The 24,060-nt window shown below is 39.4% G+C and overlaps 1 protein-coding gene across 2 annotated transcripts in view; it reads left to right on the forward strand.

Annotated features, from left to right (window-relative positions):
- ZMAT4 (zinc finger matrin-type 4) overlaps positions 1-24,060 on the forward strand; it is a 725,479-nt gene that overhangs the window by 33,613 nt on the left and 667,806 nt on the right. For both annotated transcript variants that reach the window (XM_069075846.1, XM_069075847.1), the window contains exon 2: positions 10,911-11,060. In XM_069075846.1, the coding sequence (XP_068931947.1) occupies positions 11,008-11,060 (53 nt within the window). In that variant the 5' untranslated portion in view covers positions 10,911-11,007. The remainder of the gene's footprint in view (positions 1-10,910; positions 11,061-24,060) is intronic.

Here is a 24,060-nt window from a genome sequence, read left to right on the forward strand (position 1 = left end):
TTTTTGTTGTTGATTTATATCTCAATGAATTACTCTTTTTTTAAGCAATTGGGGTTAAGTAACTTGCTCAAGGTTACATGGCCAGGTTTTTCTGGGTTCAATGAATTACTCTTAATAGCGAGATGTTAAATTTCCTTGTTTCTACAATGCTGGTGGATTGCAAGTGTTGCCAGGTCCCTCTAAATTTAAGCACCATGGGACAAAACCCCAATTGCCTCACTCTAGTTACAACTGTCCCAGGATAGTTTAATGTTTTGGTTAATTTTACAAGTTGCCAAGAGCCATTTCTGGGAAGAATACATCTTCTTGGCTTCCTTCCAGATCAGTAACACACCTAATCAAGATGATTAATTTGTGTTAATTAGACCATACACCAACAGGGTGAAGGGACTGCCAAAAATGTTATTCTCCTTCATGTTGCTGATAGATGTCCCCAAGGAACAAAATGTGTCTGGGTACCCTTACACAAGTCATGCAAACAACCTCATACATCTGTGCTATGGCAGGGTCAAGACCTCCCTCAGGTTTGTTTATCAGAGGTTTGATTCTACACACCGGTGCTCAGGCAGGGCCATTTTTCTCTAACATAGGCCCTTCTGGCACTTCAACAGAATAGGAGATTCTCTTATAGAGAATTTATAGCTGTACAATCACAATGGGACAGCTAGGTGGTACAGTGGATAGAGTGCTAGGCCTGAAGTCTGGGAGACTGATCTGGCCTCAGATACTTTACTTGCTGTGTGACCCTGGGTAAGTCACTTAACCCCGCCTCAGTTTCCTCATATGTAAAATGAGCTGGAGGAGGAAATGGCAAACCATTCCAGTATCTTTGTCAAGAAAACCCCAAACGGGTTCATAAAGAGTTGTACACAACTGAAATGATTAAACAACCAAAAATCAATCACTGTAGGAAGGGGCTCTCTCCTTCAGAGAAAGGTCTCACCTTGGTTGGGATACTACATTCACATTCAATGCTTATGTCCAAGGTTGAAACTATTAGGTGATTCAGGGGGCTTCTACTCTACCAAAAAAGCTTTGAGCCTGCTGAATATCTGACTAACTCCAATCCAAGATTATCTTTTTAAAGTAACCTAATGGAGGCAGTGTGTTGTGGGCATATTAATCTTAACAGACCACTTTCTGCCTGTGTGCCTGGCAAATGGTGGGCAGATGTATGGGGAGATTTTCTGGCTGGATTGTAAGCTTCTTGAGGGTAGGGTAGGGTCTCATTTTTGTCTTTGTATTTCCAGACCTAGTATAGCACCTGACACATAGTAGGTGCTTTAAAGGTTCTTGTTTGATTGTTTGGTAGAAGCCAGGTAACCAATATGCAGTACATCTCTAGATCTCTTATTGGGCCACTTATTTTCAGGTGCTTTGGGTTACTCCTCTTCTTCAAAAAAAATATAAGGAAATAAATCAGTCCCCATCTTTTCATTGGAAGCAGAAAGACTTAGAAAATAGTCTCTCCAAGCTTCATTCTTTTCCATGCTCCAAGCTGCAATAAATGCTGGTAAGTTTTCCATTGTCTTCATATAGAATTTAGAGCTGGAAGGGCCCTTTAGATATCATCTGGTCCAGCTCCCTTATTTAACAAATGAGGAAACTGAGCCCCAGAGAGGAGAGAGAAATTGCTAGTAGGATCAGCTAATCTTGGTAGAGACATTTCTCTCTCTAGTTCTATTTTCTTATCTGCAAAATAAGTGGGTTAGGATGAATCAACGCTTCTTTATCTTTTCAAATATAAGGACCCCCCATTTTTAACATCCAAACCTTTCTTGTCCATCCCATATGACAATAGTACTATTATCAAATGATTGAGAAAACACATAACAAAACTACTCTGAATTTAAGAATATTTTAAAATATGAATATGGTGTTGGGTATAGAACTGACTTCCTGGTAAGGAAGGTCTAGATTGCTACTTTGGTTTTTGCCACCCTGGCCAAGTCACTTAACCTCATACTGCCTCAGGCAACTCTCCATTACTATCAAATTCAGAACAGATGTTGTTCCTACTGGTAGAAATGCCTCACTAGGAGGGGACTGCCTAGAACAATGAAGGCACAAGTACAGTTAAACAAACCCCAAACCCAGTTATCTACATATGTTGTAATGGCAATAATACATATATATGAGACGTTACTTATTTAGTCTATAGAGGCTATTATAGACTCTCAGGACCAAGGATATTGAACTGGAAGTGATAGCAACTCTAAAAATCCACTCTGATAATTCTATTTCAATATAATTGGTTTCCTTAGCAATCCTTTGTAATTTTTTAAAAATATGAATTTAAAAACATTATTCTGAGAAGGGACACAAAGGCTTCACCAGACTGTCAGAGGGGTCTGTGGCACCAAAATGATGACAACCCCTAGATCTCATAGTCCAATCTCCCAATTTTATTTCTTCGGAGAAGTTAAGACTTGCTTAAGTCCACAAGCAGGAGAGCTGGAGGGATTCAAATTGAATTTCTTTGGCCGAGAATTCAATGCTCCATCCATTGGTCCATTGCTGACTTCAGTTGCTTATTCACAGATTTGTGAGCTCCTTGCATCTATTCTATGGCCCACAGGTTGGCGACCACTGTATTAAATTAGCTCTCAGGTCCTTTCTGGTTGTAATGTTTTATGTCTTGTTCCTAAATAACAGATTTTTTACCCACATACTTACACTATGTCAGGGAATTCCTACACCAAGAGAGGCCATCAGGGAAAGCTTTTGTTGATTAGAAACAACATTTACCCCAGCTACACAGAAAGGTCACAGCAGCAGCTTATGGTGACTAATTGGCATCCTGGATAATGTTCCAAAATAGCTTTATTTCTAAAAGCCATTAAGTCCTGATAAGTGGGCATTTTTGCAGACAGAGAAACAAATAAGGAGAGACATTAACATTATCTTTCTATTGCATATGTGTCTAAATGTTCAAGGGAACCTGGTCTTGGGTTTTAACTGTGAGACACAGAAGGTTCCTGCCCCTCTCTCCTCTTTTCATTCCCCCCTCCCCCCAGCTTTGGAAGGATTGGCTTCAAAGCATCCTTCCAAACATCCAGCCTCCCCATTTGTCCCTCCAAGAACCACTCCATCTAAATCTTGTTATCACCTTGTGCTGCATTTTTCCCTCTTGGGTCTCCAGGGGCTGAAGCTGATTGGGACTGACAACCCCTGATTAGGCTGAGAATTCTTCAGGCTGGTCTGCAGAGAGTTCTGCCAAAAAGCCCCTCCTACCATTCCACGCAGTGCTTTTGGTTGTTAGGGAACAGCATGGACTGCTTCAGCCCCATTTTGAATTCTAGACCAACTCACAAAACAAACAGCCCTGCTGGGGGCCAGAAGGGTGGAACCCTGACAACCAAATTAAAATTTCTTGTGCTCCAAATCTTTCCTGAAATGATTTTCTATGAATCATCTTGCTTCAGAGAAGCTTGGCCCTGCCAGTGTCTGGAGCCTCCTAAGAGGTGTGAAACTATGGTATCCTGGAGCTATTCAAGCAAAGAGAGGAGAGCAGAGGGATGATGGCACCTCTTTTCGTTTATGAGAAAGTAGGGGACTGGACTCTTCCTAACAGCACCCTCAGAATTTGCTAGAGGCGTTTAAATAAGGCTATTTATTCTGCTCTTCAAGGCTAGTGATGGGGGAGGGGAAAAAGATTACAGTTACCATGACAACAGCCACATCACATAATATGGCCCTTGTTCTGTGCTGGGATGAAAAGGCATCAACACCAAATTTACCAGGGGGGTATCTAGGTGGTTCTGCCCAAGCTGGTATGCTCTGGACCTCTGAGGTTTCCAAAGAATTCATGTTCATGACTAGATTGGGTTATGAGAATAATGTCCTATTCTTAGCAGAGGTTTTGATTCTGATCAGGATTAATTTTAGGGAAAGTAGGTGGTTTGATCATATCATTCCCCTACTCAATAAACTCCAGTGGTTAACTATTGACTCCAGGGGCAAATATAAAATGCTCTGTCTGGTATTTGAAGCCCTTCATAACCTCTCCCCTTTCTCCCTTTCCTCTTCTTACACCTTATTCCCCAATATGTACTCCAGTCCAGTGACACTGGCCACCTGATTGTTCCATAAAAAAGACATACCATCTCTCAGCTCTTTCTATTTTCTCTAACTGTACTCCCTACTTGGAATGCTTTCCCTCCTCAACTCTGAATACGAACCTCCCTGGCTTCCTTTAAGCCCCAGCTAAAATCCTACCCTCTACAGGAAGCCTTCCCCAACCATTCTTAATCCTAATGCCTTCTTTCTTTTAATTATTTCCTATTTATCCAAAATATAGCTCACTTTGTATATATTTATTTACATGATGTCTCCCCCATTAGACTGTAAGCTCCTTGAGGGAAGAGACTATCTTTTGCCTCTTTTTGTATCTCTGGCACTTAGCACAGTTAAGTATTTATTGGTTGATTGATTGGTGTGATTTGAGGGACAGCTTCACCACTCATTGTTGATAGTTGAAATTACACTGTGAAAAATGCATTCCTTTTGCTTAGGTTTTGTCACTTGTTAAATTGCATACACCCTTGCAAGAGGTATCATTTTATATTATAGGTAATTTGATTTACGCCTTAGAACTGATGAGTTTATCAAAACTTTTCCTGAAACCAAGTGTTTCAATGGAAGTAGAGGTGATCCCTGGAACTGAGGCAAGGGAAAGAACCTTGAGAAAGAATGAAAGGTGTTGTGAAGAGGTCTGGTAGCCCATTAAAGGGAAATTTTGCTATTTAACAATTTTTTCATAGGACCAGCTCTGCCTATGAGATCCTTCTTCCTCCTCCCTTACTTTATTTTTGGTAGCCACATCTACTAAGCCACATAGACTAGGCTCTTTTTTCCCCTCAAGACTTCCTATCCATGGTCATTCACATCCAACTTTGTTAGGCATAACAAATGTTTGGTTTCAGACTTAGCTCAGATCAGTTACATGGTTCATAATGGAGACTGGAATGCAATCCAGATGCATCTAACAAAAAGAAGTTTACTTTGCAATAGTGTGGAAAAGGATCAGAAAAGATAAAGTGTTGGTTCATTTGGACACCTCTCCTCTTGATTCTGGGATATATTCCTCTAGGATATACTCCCAGGAGGTTGAGGGTTTGTAGTCTCACTAGACAGAGGATATCTGTCAAGTCTGAATTACCTAAAGATCTCCTGGGCTAAGCTTTTTAAATTTTAGATGACTGATAAGCTATAGAAATAAGGTTTGTACCTCAGTCTTCTGTACCAATTAAGTCTTGAGAATTGTTTCTTTAAGCCAAAACCAACATTGCTTACCTTACCTTTCCTACCATGTCACTTTCCTCATCTTTATAATGTCAGTCAACAAGCATTTGTTAAGCACCTTCTAGATATCAGGAACTGTGCTAAGCTCTGGAGATACAAAGAAAGGCAACAAAGGTCCTCTCTTCTCAAGGAGCTCACTGTCTAATGGGGAAGACATCAAGCAAACAGCTATGTATAAAAATTGTGAACAGGATAAATTGGAGATAATCCACAGAGGGAAGACAGTAGAATAAAGAGGGCTAGGTCAAAGGTTCTTGTAGGTGGGATTTCAGCTGAAACTTGAAGGAAGTTAGGGAAGCCAAGAGATGGAGATGAGGAGGTAGAAAATTCCAGGCATAAGAGAGCCAGTGAAAATTCCTTGAATCAGGAGCAGTTTTTTGTTTGAGGAACAGTAAGAAGGTTAGTATGACTGGATTGTAGAGTATATCTGGGGAGGGGACAAAGAGGAAAGTGTAAGAAGACTGGAATGGTAGGAGGTGGCAGGGTTGTGAAGGGTGACTTCCTAGGACTTTCAGTCAGTCAATTAATCAATACTTATTTATTACAACATTTAAGGCACTGTGCAAAATGCAGGGGATACAAAGCCAAAGCAAAAACAATACCAGCCCTCAAAGAGCTTGTATTCTAATGGAGAAGAGAGCATGTATATGTGATATGTGCATATGTATATGTGATATGTGTATGTGATACATGCAATGTAGATGTCAAGTAACCTTAGAGGGAAAAGCACTGGCCATTGGGGAGAATGAAAAACTTCCTTCTAAAGGTGGCATTTGAGCTGAGTCTTGATGGAAGCCAGGGATTCTAAGAGGCAGAGTTGAAGAGGAGAGAGTTTTCTTAACACTGAGGTCAGCAAAGGCACAGAGATGGAATATATGGAGGGTTATGTATGAAGAAGGGCTGATAGACCACAGTAGTCATGCGTGGAATACATGGAGGGAAGTAAATGTGTAAGAAGATTGGAAAGGCAGAAACCAGTCAGGTTATAAGTTAAATAGAAGAGTTTATATATGATCCTTATAGTAATAGGGAGCCACTGGACTTTTTTTAAGTATGAGGGTGATATAGTCTGACCTACACTTTAGGACCAGAGTCAATTTCTCTTGCCTCTAGTACCAGGCTATTGCCTCAGATGTGAGTATATGTTTCATTGGTGTCTAATTCCTATCCTTGTAGACAGAACTTAGGTGTTTATTTGCAAGGCTTCAGCACCTAACCAAATTCCTGGCTCTGACCTTAACTTTTTTAGTGTGAACCTTGCCAAAGGCAAGCTAATCTTCTCTTTGAACATAAACTAGACTCTCAGATGCTGATGCCCAACTTGTTTTTGGTTTCTTAATTGAAGTGTAATGTGGAAAACTGGTTGGAGAGCATAGGAAAGAGTCAGTGGAGACCAATCTGGGTAATTAAAAGGTGAAGAAGTAAAGCCAATAGAAAGAAAGCATGGGTTGGAGGTGAATCAATCTAGGGCAGTGGTGTCCAACTAAAATAGAAATGGGGGCAACATACATAAGGATCCTTTCAAGACCCATATTGATATAGTTTTAAGATATAATATTAATCTATGTTTTGTTGTATTTTTATTTGTTAAATATTTCCCAGTTACAGTTTGATCTAGTGCTGGCTACACTTGGAAGTGTTGTGAGTCACATATGGTCCACTTGCCCCGTTTGGTGTTTGACACTTCTACTGTAGAGAACAGAAAAAAGTGAAAGTTGAGAGCTCTCAAGTACAAAAAATAGTGAGTATAGCATGTATCTAGTAGAGCAAGGTGACAATTTGACTGGAATGCATGATATGTTTGCAGAACAGTCGGAGATAAGGTTGGATAGGTAGAGTTACAGTCCACTATGAACAGCCCTAAAAGCCAGAGTTCACATTTTATATGGTGGTGTCTGGGGAATGGAGCCACTGATGATGTTTGAATGGGGGCATGATACCATGATGGTGGCATTTTATGATGAGCCTGATGACTTTGCACAATCCTGCCTCAATCTAATTCACTTGCAAATCAAGACGTTAGCTTCCTGACTTCAAGAATGAAGGACAAACAACAATCTGTGAGTAGCAGTAGCTGCCCCACTAGGTACCCAACTACTACAGCCCAGCAGTGTTATACTAACTGGATTGAAGGGTGGAGAGTCAGGAGTTAACAGACAGAAGCTAGATACTTATAAGTAAACAGTAGTAGAGGTGAAGAGTGAGGGTGGTAGTTGGAGAAAAGGGAATTTGGGACCTCACAGTTAGAAAGGGTAAAATTTCAGAGGTCACCTGATCCAACCAGATATTTTGGATATATATTATATATCCAACCTAAATAAGAATCTCCTTGGCAGCATCCCTGATAAGTTGTCATCTTCCCTCTGCTGAAGACCTCCAACACTACGGGACTGATTATGTCCAAAGGCAGCCCATTCTACTTAGGCTTAGGAAGATTTTTTTTTTTTTAGATTTTTCTTTTTGCTTTTTGGAGGGGGGAAGGTAGGGCAATTGGGGTTAAGTGACTTGCCCAAGGTCACACAGCTAGTTTTGTGTTAAATGTCTGAGGCTGGATTTGAATTCAGGTCCTCCTGACTCCAGGGCCCGTGCTCTATTCACTGCGCCACCTAGTCACCCAAAGATTTTTTTTTTAAACTCACAAGCCAAAACCTAACTTTTGTGCCTTCTCCCATTTCTCCTACTTTTGTCTTATGAGTCCAAGAACAACAAATCAAATCCCTCTTCCATATAGGCACCATAGATAGCTGGGTGATGTGGTAGATAAAGTCTCTGGTTCTAGAGTCAGGAAGACCTGAGTTCAAATCCAGCCTCAGACAGTTACTAACTGTGTGACCCTGGGCAAGTTACTTAATCATCTCTGCCTCAGTTTCCTCAACTATAAAAATGGAGATAATAACAGTACCTACTTGGAAAGTTGTTGTGAGGATCAAATGAGATAATATTTGAAAAGCGGTTAGCATAGTCCATGGCACATAGTAGGTGTCTTATGAATATTTATTCTCTTCCATTCCTTTACCACCATATGACAGCTTTTCAAAAGCTTGAATACTTTCACACTTCCCCCAAGCTAAACATCTCTAGTTGCTTCAACTAGCTCATCATCCTGGTCATTGTTTGGATCTTCTCTAGGCAGTTAGGTGGATAGAACATTGGAGTTGGAGGCAGGCAGACCCAAGTTCAAATCCTGCCTCATATACTTACTAGCTCTATCACCCTGGGCAAGTAATTCTCTCAGCTTCAGTTTCCTCATCTGTAAAATGGATATAATGATAGCACTTATCTCCCAGGGTTATTGTAAGGATCAAATGAGATAATTTCTGTAAAGTGCTTTGAAAACCTTAAAGTGCTATGTAAATGCTAGCTATTAGTTCATCAGTGTCCTTCCTAAAATACTGGAGCCCAGCACAAACACTAATCCTCCAGATGGGATCTGAGAGGGGCAGAGGCCCAGAAGGTGTCTCCTTAAGTGTTCCTGTTAATTCAGTCTAGACTCAGATTAGTTTTTTTGCTGCCATGTCACAATATTGACTCATACTGAGCTTGTCGTCCACTAAAATACTCAGGCCCTTTTCATAAGAACTGTAAAGAATAATTTTCTGAGAGAGAGGGTTGTTAAGCAATGGAAGGAGCTCCTGAAGGAGCCTGTGAAATCTATTTCTCTGGTGATCCTTAGGGATAGGAAAGTTTCTTATCTTAGTAGAATCTTTTGAGGTCATGTTTGGCTAGAGACAGGGCTGTAATAGATTTGAAGACCTCTTCAGGCTCTAGTATTCTTTATTTTTTCCCCACTTAATAGTATTTTATTTTTTTTCCCAATTACATGTAAAGATAATTTTCTTTCTTTCTTTCTTTCTTTCTTTCTTTCTTTCTTTCTTTCTTTCTTTCTTTCTTTCTTTCTTTCTTTCTTTCTTTCTTTCTTTCTTTCTTTCTTTCTTCCTTCCTTCCTTCCTTCCTTTCTTTTCTTTCCTTCCTTTTTTTTTTGCTTTTTGGAGGGGGGAAGGCAGGGCAATTGGGGTTAAGTGACTTGCCCAAAGTCAAATGACTAATAAGTGTGTGAAGTGTCTGAGCCCAGATTTGAACTTAGGTCCTTCTAACTCCAGGGCTGGTGCTCTATTCACTGCACCACCTAGCCACCCCTAAAGATAATTTTCAACATTAACTTTTATAGGATTCTGAGTTGCAAATTTTTTCTTCTTCCTTCACCTCTCCACTCCACAAGACAGAAAGCAATGTGATATAGGTTATACATATACAACCATATTAAACATATTTCCACATTAGTCATGATGTAGAAGAATCAGAACAAAAGGGAAAAACCATGAGAAAGAAAAAACAAAAAAAGTAAAAATAGTATACTTTAATCTGCATTCAGATTCCATAGTTCTTTCTCTGAATGTGTATATCATTTTTGATCCCAAGTCTTTTGGAATTGTCTTAGATCATTATATTGCTGAGAAGAGTCAAGTCTATCAAAGTTGATCATTGCACAATATTGCTCTTACTATGTACAATGTTCTCCTGGTTCTGCTCACTTCACTCAGTATCAGTTCATGTAACTCCTTTTTTCCTGGAATTCTCCTGTTCATCATTTCTTGTAGGACAATAGTATTGCATCACATTCATATTCCACAATTTGTTTAGCCATTCCACAGTTGATGGACATCCTCTTCAATTTAAAATTCTTTGCCACCATAAAAAGAAAGCTCTAATATTCTAACCCAAACCTGCTCTTCTCATGCATTCTTAACTTGGCTTGACTATCTCTAAGGACAGTCAGTTTAGAGTGGGAGAAGCAACCTTCTTGTTCCAGGGTCATAGGGAAAAGAATTTTTTGCACTGGACCTTGGAATGGGACATGTTGTCAGGTACCTCAAGAGGCAGAAGAAATGGCAGGTCTATAGTTTCCCTGACTTTAATGTTTTTCCTAATGGAAAACAGTGTAATTTATAGGCATGGGTATTGGGCATGTCAGGGGTATGGGCCTATGGAAAGAGCTGTTCATTTTCTTTGGTTATATGTAGCCTAAATACTCTCTATCCACAAAGAAGATAGATGAATGTAGAAAGGAAAAAGGTAATACTCCCCCAACTTGTTCTCTCTTTCCTTACCCTGCAATTGTTTCTCTGTGTGGACATATTTCCTGAATAAGGTTCATATTTACAACTTAGAACTTATTAATGAAGGTCATGATCCCAAGACTCCAGTGATCAGTGGTTCTTGCCTGCTAAATACACATTTAAGTGCATGCGCTCTTTCTGTCTCTTCTTTATCTGTCAAAGACACATATATAAAGAACACAGAGAACCAGTAGCCCCAACCCCCTCCTGACATGCAGAGAAAATGTTAAGCTGCACATTTTGCAGGTGTGCCCTCCTCTTGATCCTATGCCAACTTTATTTTCCTTTTTCCAACTTCTATGAGAGAAAGAGAGAGAGAGAGAGAGAGAGAGAGAGAGAGAGAGAGAGAGAGAGAGAGAGAGCGCCAGATGTGAACGCAGGCTCATCAGCAATACACAAAACACTAAGCACACCCTCCCAGTCTCTTGTGCTTTATGAAAAGTTAAAATTAAATCAGGGCAGTGTTATTAAGCTAAGTGATTTTTGCAGGGCTCGGATGAATTCCTGTGTGTGCCACATCGTTTGCTGGAAATGTGCCTGGGGTACCACTGAGCGAGGAATGTGCATCTAACGACTGCTAACAGGAATGGAGCTGCCTGGGAGGGGGCGTTTGGGACTTCCAGGCTCTTGGAGACGCAGGTACCTTATTCCTGGGGCCCCTTGGTCTTGGCTCCCATGGCTCATGTGCAAACTCACCCCACAGAAACCACAGGTGGAGACCTAGAACACAGCAGATCGTGGCAGCAGGAACAGCTCTCCCTGCCCTGCCCCCCAGTACTACCATTGGTAGAGAGTAGTGATTCAGAATAAAAAAAGAGCACTGAATAATAATAGTTCATGGCATGCCATGCTCTAGCTGATTGTGTGGTGGCTAGAGCACTAGGCTGATGTGAAGGAAGACCTGAATTCAAATCTGCCTCTAGAAACTTCCTAGCTATGTGATCCTGGGCATTTTACTTAATCTCTGGTTGCCTCAGTTTCCTCAGCTATAAGATGGGGTAATAATAGCACTTGCCTCCCGGAGTATGATATGAGAACCAAATAAGATGTCTGTAAACAGTGATTAGCATAGTTCCTGCCACATAGTAGGTGCTTTAAAAACGTTTATATCCTCCTTTTTTTCCTCTTCGCTGATTATAGAATAATTTCCTCACAACAGCTCAGTTAATAATATATAAGTATTAGTGCTATTTCATGAAGGAAGAAACTGTGACTGAATTCTATGAACTGACTTTTTCAAGGTCATCTAATGACAGAATTCTTCTGAATCTAAGATTTCCTCCTGCCCCCCCCCCCCCAAAAGGAGAGACCTTGGGAAAATAAGGCTCTTTCTACAGGGGCCTGGGACCTCACGCTTCTTGCCAGTCACAGCAGTGTTCCTGGGGTATTCCACAATTCAACCAAGTTATTCTTGGAAATGCTGAACTGTTTGGGAGAAAGCAGCAGTTGAAGGTGAACGCTATTATCATTAGGGGGTTGCTTGACTAACCCTTCCTTTGGGAGTATGAATGGTTGCTTTGGTATTCCAAGATCCTAAACATTTAGAGGAGAAATCAGATGAATTTTTCTCCAGCAAATGAGCTGTTAGGGTAGGGAATGAGGGGGTGGGAGTGTAAGCATCACCAACTGGCTTGGCCAACATTTTATCATATAACCAATATTTTATCATATAAATCCAAGTAGTTTCTTATTGATATAGAGTGTTTTTGCCCTTACATAAATCAATTTTTGATTTTGGTAGCTCTTGGCAGGAGTGGTGGTGAGAGGGAGAATCTTCTCAATATTTCAATTTATCATTTTTGTACATGAAAAGAACTATACCCTAAATAATATGAAAAATAACAAAGATGCACATAATATTTTAAAGTTTGCAAAGTGCTTTATGTGTGTCATTTCATTTGATCCTCACAACTAGTCTGTGAGTTAGATGAAAATAAAATTTTCATTTCACAGATTGGAAACCTGAGGCAATGAAAGGTTAAGTAACTTGCCAGGATTACACATCCAGTTGAGTGTCTGAGGCAGGGCTTGAACTCTGGCCTCCCTGACTCCTACTCCACTTTCTCTTATCACATATGGTCAAGCAGCTTCCCAAGTCCAAAATTTACATTCAAGTCTTGACTTGGGCATTTGCTGACTATGTGACTTTGGAGAAATTACTCAGCTTCTTAAAATCTGAGGTTCTTTGTCTATGAAACAGAAGTGGTGCTGCTTGTTTGTAGGATTTTGAGGAGGGTCTCCAGATATAATGTTTGTGAAGATCTTTGAAAAGCACTGGACAAATGTGAATGAGTCTTATTAATATGCAATATCATTCTGTTTAAGAGAGGGCACATGCAATTTTGAAGAGATCTGTAGCAGCAAGCACCCCAAGCATCCTCAGGGTTTGCCGCCACCACAGGTTCTTGGATCTGCTTTGATAAATGAAAGCAACTCAAAATGGGTTAACAAGCTTACTTTAATCAGTCAGACATATATCGTTTACCTTGTTCAGGGGAAAAAGGTCAGCACCCCAAACTTAAAAATATACAGACAGAATTATCAAGACATTAACAGATCAAGTAGACAGCTTTCCAAACTGTCCAACCATTACATCCATACCCAGTCAACATCTGGGTTTCCACATCTGGGTTTTTCAAAGCTGGGGGACTCTCAACAACGGCTTCCCAGAATTCAGATCAAATCACAGAACACTTCTCAAAGTGAGTCCCCAAACAAAGCTACACATCAGGGCTTATATAGCCTTCTCCTGGCTCAGAGAATGTAACAACCTTATTGACCCACTGGCCAATCAAAAAGTATCTACTGAAAAACAAGCCTCCCTCCCCAGGCTTCAGGTGCATTTTAGCCTAGGGGCAGGGAAGATCTTCCAAATTTGCATTCCCATTACAAGATCTCAAGAGCAAGCTATACTGCTGCCATTATTAGTAGTTCAGAGACTGGGGGCATCCATCCAGTTTATAAGCTCGGGAGAGTTTGGGCTCCATTGGTGTTCTATCTGCAAAGGATATGTACTATTAGTAATTCCAATCCCATTCCTGTTTCAGATGCACACTGCTTTCCCTATCTTCTCATGGCAGTGTTTCGCAACGTGGCACAGGGCACCTTTTCTTTTCTGAGGAACGTTGGCCTTGGTCGATGCTAGCACATTTGGCTCTGTATTCATGGACTCAGCTCCCTTCAGACTGTGCAATGCAAAACATTGTATAAAACTTGGAAGTGGGAGGAAAATAGCATTTGCTACTCCTGTTACCAGTCGTTGCTATCCTGGGACTTCAGGAAAAGGCTGCTTCTGTCAATCCCTCATGCAGCGACTAGATATCCATATTAAAAATGTCATTTTTTAAAGCAGTCTTGCATACAATTTCACTTATATTATTCAATGTTCATCCAGAAAATCACTGTGCTGTGTTGAATGTTTTGCTATTCCTTAACAGAACCAACTTCCTAAAACTTGGAATTTAAATAATTTTAATAATTTTTGATAAAAGACATTCAGGATCTTTATTTTTAGAACCCTGGTACTTCATAAATATTGGCATTTCATATAGTCCAAATCAGCTAGACAGTCTTCAATTCCTGATGTGTTGTGACACATAGTTCAGTTTTTGAGAGAGATAATTTGGTAGACTTTGCCAGTCATCACCTAACATGCTACAGGCGATCTCTATATTTTCCCCAAAATTCAAATAACACTGTCACTGTGGATCAGAAAACCAGTCACTTGGGCAAGTCACCATTGCTCTGCATTTGGGCTTCAAAGAGGAGAATAAGACATCCTTGTTTGTAGGCCTACATTGTGGTTCAGGAGGTTGTATCAGGTGATAACTGCCAAAGACTGGAGAATCCTCAGATGATAAAGGGTGAGGCAAGATGTAGGCCCACTTTGGCCTCTGCTACATGCAGGATGCCAGGACTGATGTGCCACATTGCCAGAAATGCTATTACAAATCCACTTTTTCCTTTTATTCTTACTTTAACAATACAAATGCTCCTAAGATGGGTCACCCATTAGCAGTGCTCGTTATAGGTGGTTTGTGATTTTTCAGCATCAGTAGGAATACTGGAGATTTGGTGGCAGGAGTGGCTGAAAGGTGAGAAAAGAAAGCAGGAAAGAGAGATGAGGAATTTTGAGTAAAACACTACCAACATCATAATTTTGTCAAGAGCCAACTCTGCTAGAAACTCTGTGCACTGATGATTGTGCTCTCAGGGCAAATCTCTTTTTCTCAGTGCCTGAAAGAATTTGGTCAGATTTCCCAGGAATAGAATGGCCTAAATTCAGTAAATTAAGGTTATTCCAATTGAAGTATAAATCAACTGGCAGAATTTTAGTGTCCAGCACAAGGCTTTGTACTCAGTCATTACTTAAAAATGAACTGAAGGGATGAATTAATCTGAGAAACAGGTAGGGATCTTGAAAGATAATCTAATCAGGTGGTTTGCAAAATAAAGTCTATAAACTACAGTCAATGGATCATAGAATCTTAAAATTGGAAGGAATTTCAGAGGTCATCTAGTCCCACTGAAACCTGAACAGAAATTACTTCTAACTCATAAGCTAGTAATTCAAGGCTTGAAGTGTTCTGGAAGTAGGAAACTTACTACCAAATAAACAAGCATTTATTAAGTACGTACAATGTTCTAGGCAGTATGTTAGTGGTTAGGGATACAAAGGAAAAAGAGAAACAGTCCTCGCCCTTAAGGATTTTATATCAAAAAGGGGAGATGATATATACACATACTGATATACATAAAACATTACAGAGCTCTAAAAGGTAACCTTAGGAGGGAAGGCATTAGAAACTGGGGGTGGTAAGCAAAAGACTCATGCAAAAACTGGCTTTAAATTGTGGGAAAAAAACAGGGATTCAGAGAGGCAGAGGTGAGAAGAAAATGCATTCTAGGATTGGCAGGAAGAGAGCAGGGAAAGGAACCTAGAACAGAAGCATGGACACGGCTCTGTTCTAGGCTCTCTTCTCTTTTGCTTAGGATTCAGTTAACTTCTCTACACAGATAATGACCAGATCCACATGTCAAATATCAGTGTCCCTCTCTCAAGTTCCAGGTTCATATCAACAATTGCCTAGGACATTTTGAACTGGATGTCCAATAGGAATTTCAAAAGAAACATGTTCAAAACAGAATTTTATCTTCCCTAAAAAACTCATTCCTCTTCCAAATTTTAAAAGAAAACAGCATCCTTCTAATTACCTAGGCTCCCAAACTTAGTGTCATCTTTGTTGTTACTCACAATCAATTGTTAAATCTGATCAAGTCTTGTCATGTGTCTGAGGAATAGTAGTGATTGGCTATTGGCTGGATCATAGCATGCATGAAGGCTGATTGGGTTGAGGGAGAGACTAATATGTAATAAGACTAGAAAACAAAAAGATTGTCTTTGATCCAAGAGATAATAGGCAGCCACTAGAGTTTATTGAGTAGGAGGATGGCATCCTTGCATTTTAGGAAGACTGGTACAAGGAGAGACTTAAGAAAAGAAGATTAATTAGGAAACCATTACAATAGTTCACATGAGAAGTGATAGGTGCTTAGAGGCACCTAAGGCAATAGAGATAAAGTAGAAAGAAAGGGACTTAAGGGAAAATTATTATGGAAGTAGACATGATAAGGTTTGGTAACTGATCATGTATGTGGGGTGAGTGACAGCAAGGATGAGACCAAATTATGAGTCTGAATAACTGGGATGATGGTAGTCTGCTTAATATATAAGTTTGGGGGAAAAGTGAGTCTTTTTTTTGAAAGATAGACTTTGGTTTTGAACATGTTCTTTCTAAAATACCTATGGGACATCTGGTTCAAAACCTCTTAGGCCATTGTTGACATGGACTTGAAATTTGGGAGAGACTAGGCTTTGACATATAGATCCAGGAATCATCTCCATAGGTATGATAATTGAATACATGGAAACTGATAGAGATCACCAAGAGAGATAGTTTGGAGGCAAAAGAGAAGAGAGTCTTAAATCACACCCATAGATGATGATCCAGTAAAGAAACTTGAGAAGGCATGGTCTGACAGGTAGAAACAGAACCAAGAGACAAAAGTAGCAAGAAAATCCATGACATAGACTATTAAGGAAGAGAGTGAGATCATCAATGTCCAAAGCTGCACAGGTCAAGAAGGATGAGAACTGAGAAAGAGCCGTTATATTAAACAACCATTAGATAATTGGTAACTTTGAAAAGAACAATTTCTATTGAGTGATGAGATTGGAAGCCAGATTGTAGAGTGTTTGGAAATCAGTGAATGGAGAAGTAGAGCAACTCAGTATAGATATGATTTTCTTTTGCTTTTTGCAGGGGGATAGCTGGGCAATTGCCCAAGGTCACAAGGCTAGTAAGTGTGAAGTGTCTGAGGTCAAATTTGTCCTCAGGTCCTCCTGACTCCAGGGCCAGTGCTCTATTCACTGCACCACCTAGTCACCCCTAGAAAGGATTTTTGAGGAGCTTGGCTAAGAGAGGAGAAATATTAGATGATTGCTTGTGCATGATAAGATCTAGTGAAGGTTTTTTTAATGGGATGAGACACAGATAGATATATTTGTGGACAGTAGGGAAGGGATCAGTAGAAAGGGACAGAATGAATATTAGGAGGGAAGGGATAATAGTAAAAGAAATCTCCTGGAGAAGATGGGAGGGAATGGGATCAAGGGTACATGCAGTAGAGGTCCTGGTAAGCATGTCTTTTACTTGGTACTCATGTTCTCTCTCTTCTCAGTGGTAGGCCACGTATTTTCTACCAAAATGGAGTTCAGGTGACACCCCATCAAACAGCACTTCTCTTGAGTGAATATAGAATTCTCGAATCTCTGAGTGCAGGGAAAACACAGGAATAAGTTCTAGTGGCCACCCAGAAACAGATTGATGACTGGGGCTTCCATAGGGTTTTTGAAGTTTTGATTGGTGTTTAATTACCTAAAATGATAAAAGGAAACTACCAATCAAAGCTAATGCTATTAGCAAGTGTTTATCTGTTGTTTACCAGATTTGGGGTATATAACACATGTCATTAGAAGCTGTTTAATCAGTTGTTTGCCAGACTTGGGGAGCACACACATGTCATTAGTACTTGTTTACCAGATTTGGGGGATATAGACACATCATTGCCAAACTATACACAAGTGCTTTTCTTATTACAGAGAAATGATTTATATAACAACTACTTAACCACATAATGTAAACTTAAAACAGAATAGATTTGTAATTCCACTATACCCATCAACCTTAGCAATAGTTCTTTCACTTCTTTAATATTCCTCTTGTTCATGACACAACTTAAAATCCTGTTATTGTTTTTGTTTCCTCAGTATTCCTCACCAGTTTCAGCTTTTTAAAAGATGTTGTGTCCTGGAATTATATCATTATTTTATATTTATTCTTCATTCTCTGTCCCTTGCTTCTGTCTTCCATATACATCTTTAAAAAAATCTGTTAGTTGATGAGTTTCCTATTCCTCCACACCTCAATTCTTCTTTATTAGAGCTGGTTCTTCAGTTGGGTATGATAATCTATCTTACCCTACAGGAAAGTAGGGAGAAGGGAATAATAGAGGAGAAGATGATAGAAGGGAGGGCAAATGGGAGGAGGGGGTAATCAGAAGAAAACACTTTTGAGGAGGGACAGGGTCAAAAGAGAGAATAGAATAAATGGGGACAGGATAGGATGGAGATAAATATACTTAGTCTTTTACAACATGACTGTTATGAAAGTGTTTGCATGACTATACATTTATAACCTATACTGAATTTCTTGCCTTCTCAACAAGGGTGGGTAGGGAAGGAAGAAGGGAAAGAATGTGGAACTCAAAGTTTTAAAAAACAAATATTAAAAATTGTTTTTATGTGCAACCGGGAAATAATATATAGAGGCATGGGGTATAGAAATCTATCTTGCCCTACAGGAAAATAGAAGGGAGGGAGATAAGAGGAGGGGGGGTGATAGAAGGAATGGCAGATTGGAGGAAGGGCAATCAGAATGCATATTGGGGTGGGGTGAGGGGAGAGATAGAGAGAAAATTTGGAACACAAAATCTTTTGAGCATGAATGTTAAAAACTAAAAATAAATGAATAGGAATAATAAAAAATAACGTGGGTTCAAATAATTTGCTTCACACATACGAGGCAGGGAAGATATTGCTATATGCAGTATACCTGAAAAAAAGATGTTTTTAAGGAATTACAAGCTCAATGACAAAGACCAGTATGATATTGTAGAAAAGAAAGGTAATGTAATCTTATTCTGCATTAAGAGAGAAATAGTTGCAAGAACTTAGAAAGGAATAATTTCTCTGTACTCTATCCTGGTCAAAGTATATCTGGGATACTTTGTCCAGTTCTTGGCACTGCATTTTAAAACATGACATTGATAAGCTGGAGAGGAAAATAGCTATGATGGTAAAGGACTAGGAGAGTGTCACATATAAGGATCAACTGAAATCATTGGAAATTTTTAGCTCAGAGAAGAGAAAATGTAGGTGGGACAAAAATTGGTTTCTTCAGCTAATTGAAGGACTCTCACAGGAAAGAGAGACTAGACTTATTGTTACTTGGTGCCAGAGGTCAGAACAAGGAGCAATAAGTGGAAATTACAGAAAAGACAGATTACACTGGATGTAGTGAAACTTTTCTCACAGCACCATCCCGAAGTAGAATGGGCTTCCTTTAGCTACTTCACTATTTGTCAAGTATGTTTTAGGGGGGAATTTTTATTCAGGTACTGGTTGGACTAATTTCTCTTTCAAAAGTTCCCTTTCACTTTGTGATTCTGTGATTCTGGGTTTGTATGAGGGCCCTTCAGGTGGTTGAGAAACTGGCTGTTTAAAAGTAGCATCGAAGTTATTAATATTAGCAATGCTTGTTTTCTTGTTATGCTTGTATTCTCCCACATTTGTCTTTCATAAAGAGCAAGCCCATTTTGATTAATTCTGGTTTTAAATATTGATTTTTTTGTTTTTGGCTTAATGAAAAGTGGGAGTAGATGGAGGAGGGGAGCCTGATTCTCACTAAAGTCACTTTTAGTCTGAAATGCTTAAGAACCACTGACCAGGTCCAGGGATGGTCAACCTAGAGTCCTAAGGTGGTATATGGCTCTTCAAAATTTCCCATATGGCCCTTGTACTAGGATGAAACAAACAAACAAAAAAAGATTATGATTATAAATTATAATGATGACAAGAAATCCTTTGTCCTTTAAAAGACCTAAAATCAAATTACATTGTAGAGACACATAAATAATGCAAGCATATATTGGATCTATTCCATATAACAAATGAATTAAGTATTAACATTTTGAAGAAAAAAAGTTATGATGACCCTTTGTCAATGTCACTAATGAATTGTCTCTTCTCCATTGTGAGGGTGCCACCCTACCCTTCAACCTTTTTCTAATTCATCCATCTACCTCACAATAAGCTGGTTCCTAGATGATAGTGAGCAATTATTTTCCATTTTATTGCTGAAGATCTCAAGGGAAGAAGCTTCCACAGAACACAGTACTCTGTAAAACATTTTGTATTGGAAAATTCTTCATTTAGTTAAACCTCAAAATCTCTTGCTTGTATTTCAAGTTGTTGCATATGCCAACTTCAGAGCTAATGTAGGGAATGAATGAAAAAAGACATTACCTCTACCATGTAATTTGGTATCCTTTGACAAGTAGTCATCTGGACAGTCTTTCAATGTTTTCAGGTATGGAGACTTCTTGCTTTCATTCTATCAGATGTTAAGAGGAAGCATGATATGCTGTGGAAAGAAATGAAAGTAGAACTAAAGCTGAATTCAAGTCCTACCTCTGACTTTTGCTAGTTTCGTCACCAATGGCAAGTCACTTCACCTCTATGCCTCAGTTACTTTATCTGCAAAATAGAGTTGATAATAACTGTAGAACTTCTCTCACAGGGTGGTTTGGAGGCTCAATTAAGGCACGAATATACAATGCTTTGTAAACTGTAAAGTGCTACAGAAGTGTCAGATATTTATTTTTCCCTTATATTTTACCCCATGGATCTTTCTTCCTTTTATCTCCCAACTACTCTCAGCTACTGTTACATTTCTCTGAGGTCCACATTGACCCTATCCTTTTATACTTCGGTATGTTCACTGTATGACCCTATCAAGGTTGAACATATTAAACTGTGAGCCTACTGAAGACAGTAACTGTATCTTATATGTGATTTGTATAGTTTAACATAGAATCCTAAAGAAATTTCTTTTTTACTCTAGTTGCCGACAGTGACAATGAAAGAAGGTTACCATGGACAGGACGAAGGCATTTTGACTCCTTCTTGTAAAGCTTTAAATTATTTTTGGCATGGTAGGGCAAGAAGAAAAATAGATGTAGTTCTGTTTTCTGCAGATCTGGGCCCTCTGATCCTCTTATTCTCAGGAGGGAGGAGAAACCATCAAGGACAAATTAGGAAGCTGTGGCAGCTGGGATCTTTCTCTTCTCTAAGGAAATGAGGCCAAAGCACCACTACCTTTTCCCATGAAAGCCTTTGAGTTGCTTAAGTTGATGATTTTAGCAGCTTAAAATCTAAGGTGGGAGGGAGGCCTTGAAGGCAGGCATATGACTTCACTAGCTGTTTTGCATAAATCTAATTTCCCCAGGAAAACAGAATCCTTCTGAAGTTGTTGAGGTCAGGCAGAGTGAGGCAGGCATAGGCAGTCCTGGCCCAGCTGGGGAGGAAATAGCATTTACATAGTGTTTATTCTCTCCTCAAGGACCATTACAGAGACTCTTTGAGCTTTGTAAGTTTTCCCAGTTTATTTAGGTGTGGCAACAAAATGGTGTTCAGTAGTGGTGATGATATTTCCAACCACTTGGTTCTTCTGCTCTCCCAGTAATGCCTCTGATATACTGTATGTTCCTGGAACTGGGTCAAGAAATGGTAAAAAAAAAAAATCCAATGTATGGGTGATTTGAGCCATTTTCAAATTTTTAATCATGTGGTTTTGAAGAAAAAGGACTGAGACAGAAGATGAATGAGAACAAAAGAGGTAGCCTGAAGAAGAGATTTCCAATGAATCAATCACTTAGTCAAAAAGGATTTATTAAGTGCCTACTATATGGCAGTCACTGGAGATAAAAGTTCAAAGAATAAAACAATCCCTACTTTCAAGGAGCTTACATCCTAATGGGGAAGAAAACAAGTACATATATGTATACATCTATCTATCTATCTATCTATCTGTCTGTCTGTCTGTCTGTCTGTCTGTCTGTCTCTGTCCATCCATCTATCTATGTATCTACCTATCTATGGAATAAATACATATTACATAGGTCAATAAATACAAAGTAGTTAAATACAAGGTAGTTTGAGAAGGAGGGCCTCAGATGATGGTTTCGTGGTTTGACTCAGAAAGTCTTCAATGAAAAAGACGGTGCCTGTGCTTTATCTTAATGGAAGAGAGGAACTCCATAAGGGGGAAGTAAGGAGGAAGTGCACTTTCATGCATGTGAGGTAGTTTATTGCTGGTGCTTTGGAAATAGGACTGACATCTATATTAAGCAAAATTTATACCCCTGATAAGATATCAATGAAATAACATAAAAACCCAATTTGACCCCAATGACCTATTCTGGTGCCTCAAATTCCCATCCCCTGAGTCATCCCACTGGGACACAGGGAAGTTCTCTGTTCAAATGCAAATATTTTACCAGCAGAAGGGTACCCATTAGCCTATTTGAATCTTTAGCCTTTCATAGTCTATTTGATAAACTTACACCAGAAATAAAATCTGAAGGAATGGTAAGCAGAAGAGGGAGATCATCATCTCCAGTGCTGAAGGGAATAATCTCACTGTATTATACCCTGAGCAGATTAAATTCTATTCAGTTCTAGGAATAATATTTTAGAAAGAACACTGACAAAATGGAGTGTGTCCAGAAGATGACAAGCAATATTGGTGAGAGAGCTGAAGACCATGTCGTTGAAGAAATAGTTGTAGGAACTTGGTACCTTTAGCCTAGAGAAAAGAAGATACAGTATGGCACAGTGGAAAGATTGCAGGCCCTACCTAGAGTTTAGGGACTGGGTTCAAATCTTGCTTCTCTATTAGTATCTGGGTGATGGTTATCAAGGCACTTGACCTCACTAGGTTTGAGTTCCTTATCTGTAAAATAAAAGGAATTGGACCAGATGACTTCGTGGATCTCTTTCAGTCCCTAAGATCCTATGATAGCACTTGGGATGTGTATGTGTGTGTGTGTGTGTGTGTGTGTGTGTGAGTGTGTGTGTGTAATATTAGTTGTCTTTTAGAAAAGATTTCATATGAAAAAAAGATTAGACATGTTTGTCTCAGTGTACAATAAGAACATATGGAAGATTTAATAGAGGTAGATTTAGATTCGATATAGTAGATATTCTCCCATGCCTGTAATTCTTTCCCTCCTGCCATTTCCTGGCTTCCCTGGTTTCCTTCAAGTCCCAGCTAAAATCCTACCTTTTGCAAGCAACTTTATAACTCCTTTAATGTCCTCTTCTTCTGTTCCATATGTCCAATTGTCCATATGTCCTTCTCTCTGTTCCATATGTCCAATTCATAATACATGTACACACATATTATATATAATAGATGAATATAACATGTATGTAGTTTGTACATGGGTGTTTATCTGGGTTTTTTCCTCCACTAGATTGTGATGTTTTTTAGAGCAGGGACTGGTTTTTGCCCTTCTTTGTATTCCCAGTGTTTAACAAAGTATCTGCACATAATAAACACTTAATACATGCTTGTTGACTTGAATTGACTTAAACAATGAAGTATCTAAAAGTGTAAAGGGCTGCCTTGGGGAGGAAACATTTCCCCCCTTCTGAAACCTTTTGAACAGAGGCTAGATGACCACATGTTCAGAATGTGGTAGAAGGGATTCACAATGAAATGTCACCACAGGCTCCTAATTCATTTCTTCCACTCTGATCTCTCCCTGATCTAATCCATCCTACATGGCACCACAAAATTAAACTTCCTAAAATATAACTTCATCTCTCTGCTCTCCTCCTAGGCCTTCTGTGACTATACAGAACAATAGGATCCTATCTCAACATTTTGGCCTACAAGGCTCATCAACCTTCTGGCTCTAGCCTCCCCACCCACTTTTTAAAAAAACTTTATCCTCTACTTCCCTGCTGAACCCCATTCTCCAGCCAAATTGACATCCTCAAGAATGTCTTATCCATTCTTAGATCTATGCCTTTCTATATTCCATCCCTCTTCCTCTGACATTTATTTCCCATCCTAACCCCATCCCTGCCATTTTTAAAGTCCTATCTGTTCTATGGACGCTTCTCTGACGATAATGACAACAGTAATGTACATATAATATCTCTGTGAGGTAGGTACTAAAAATATGGGCACAGTGAAACACCAGCCCCGGAGTTAGGAGGACTTGAGTTCAAATCTGGCCTCAGACACTTCACACAAAACCTAGCCATGTGACCTTGGGCAAGTCACTTAACCCCAGTTGCCCTTCAAAAAGCAAAAAAAAAATATTATTATCTCCCTCTTACATTTGAGGAAACAGGACCAGAGGTACCAAATAACTTGACCTTTATTAATAAGTATCATAGAAATGATTTGAATTCAGATCTTCCTTACTCTAAATCCATTAATCTCTC

Source organism: Petaurus breviceps, unplaced genomic scaffold, assembly GCF_028583685.1.
Source record: "Petaurus breviceps papuanus isolate PSGF00001 unplaced genomic scaffold, PetGlider_PUasm1.0 90919, whole genome shotgun sequence".
Taxonomy (NCBI): Eukaryota; Metazoa; Chordata; class Mammalia; order Diprotodontia; family Petauridae; genus Petaurus; species Petaurus breviceps.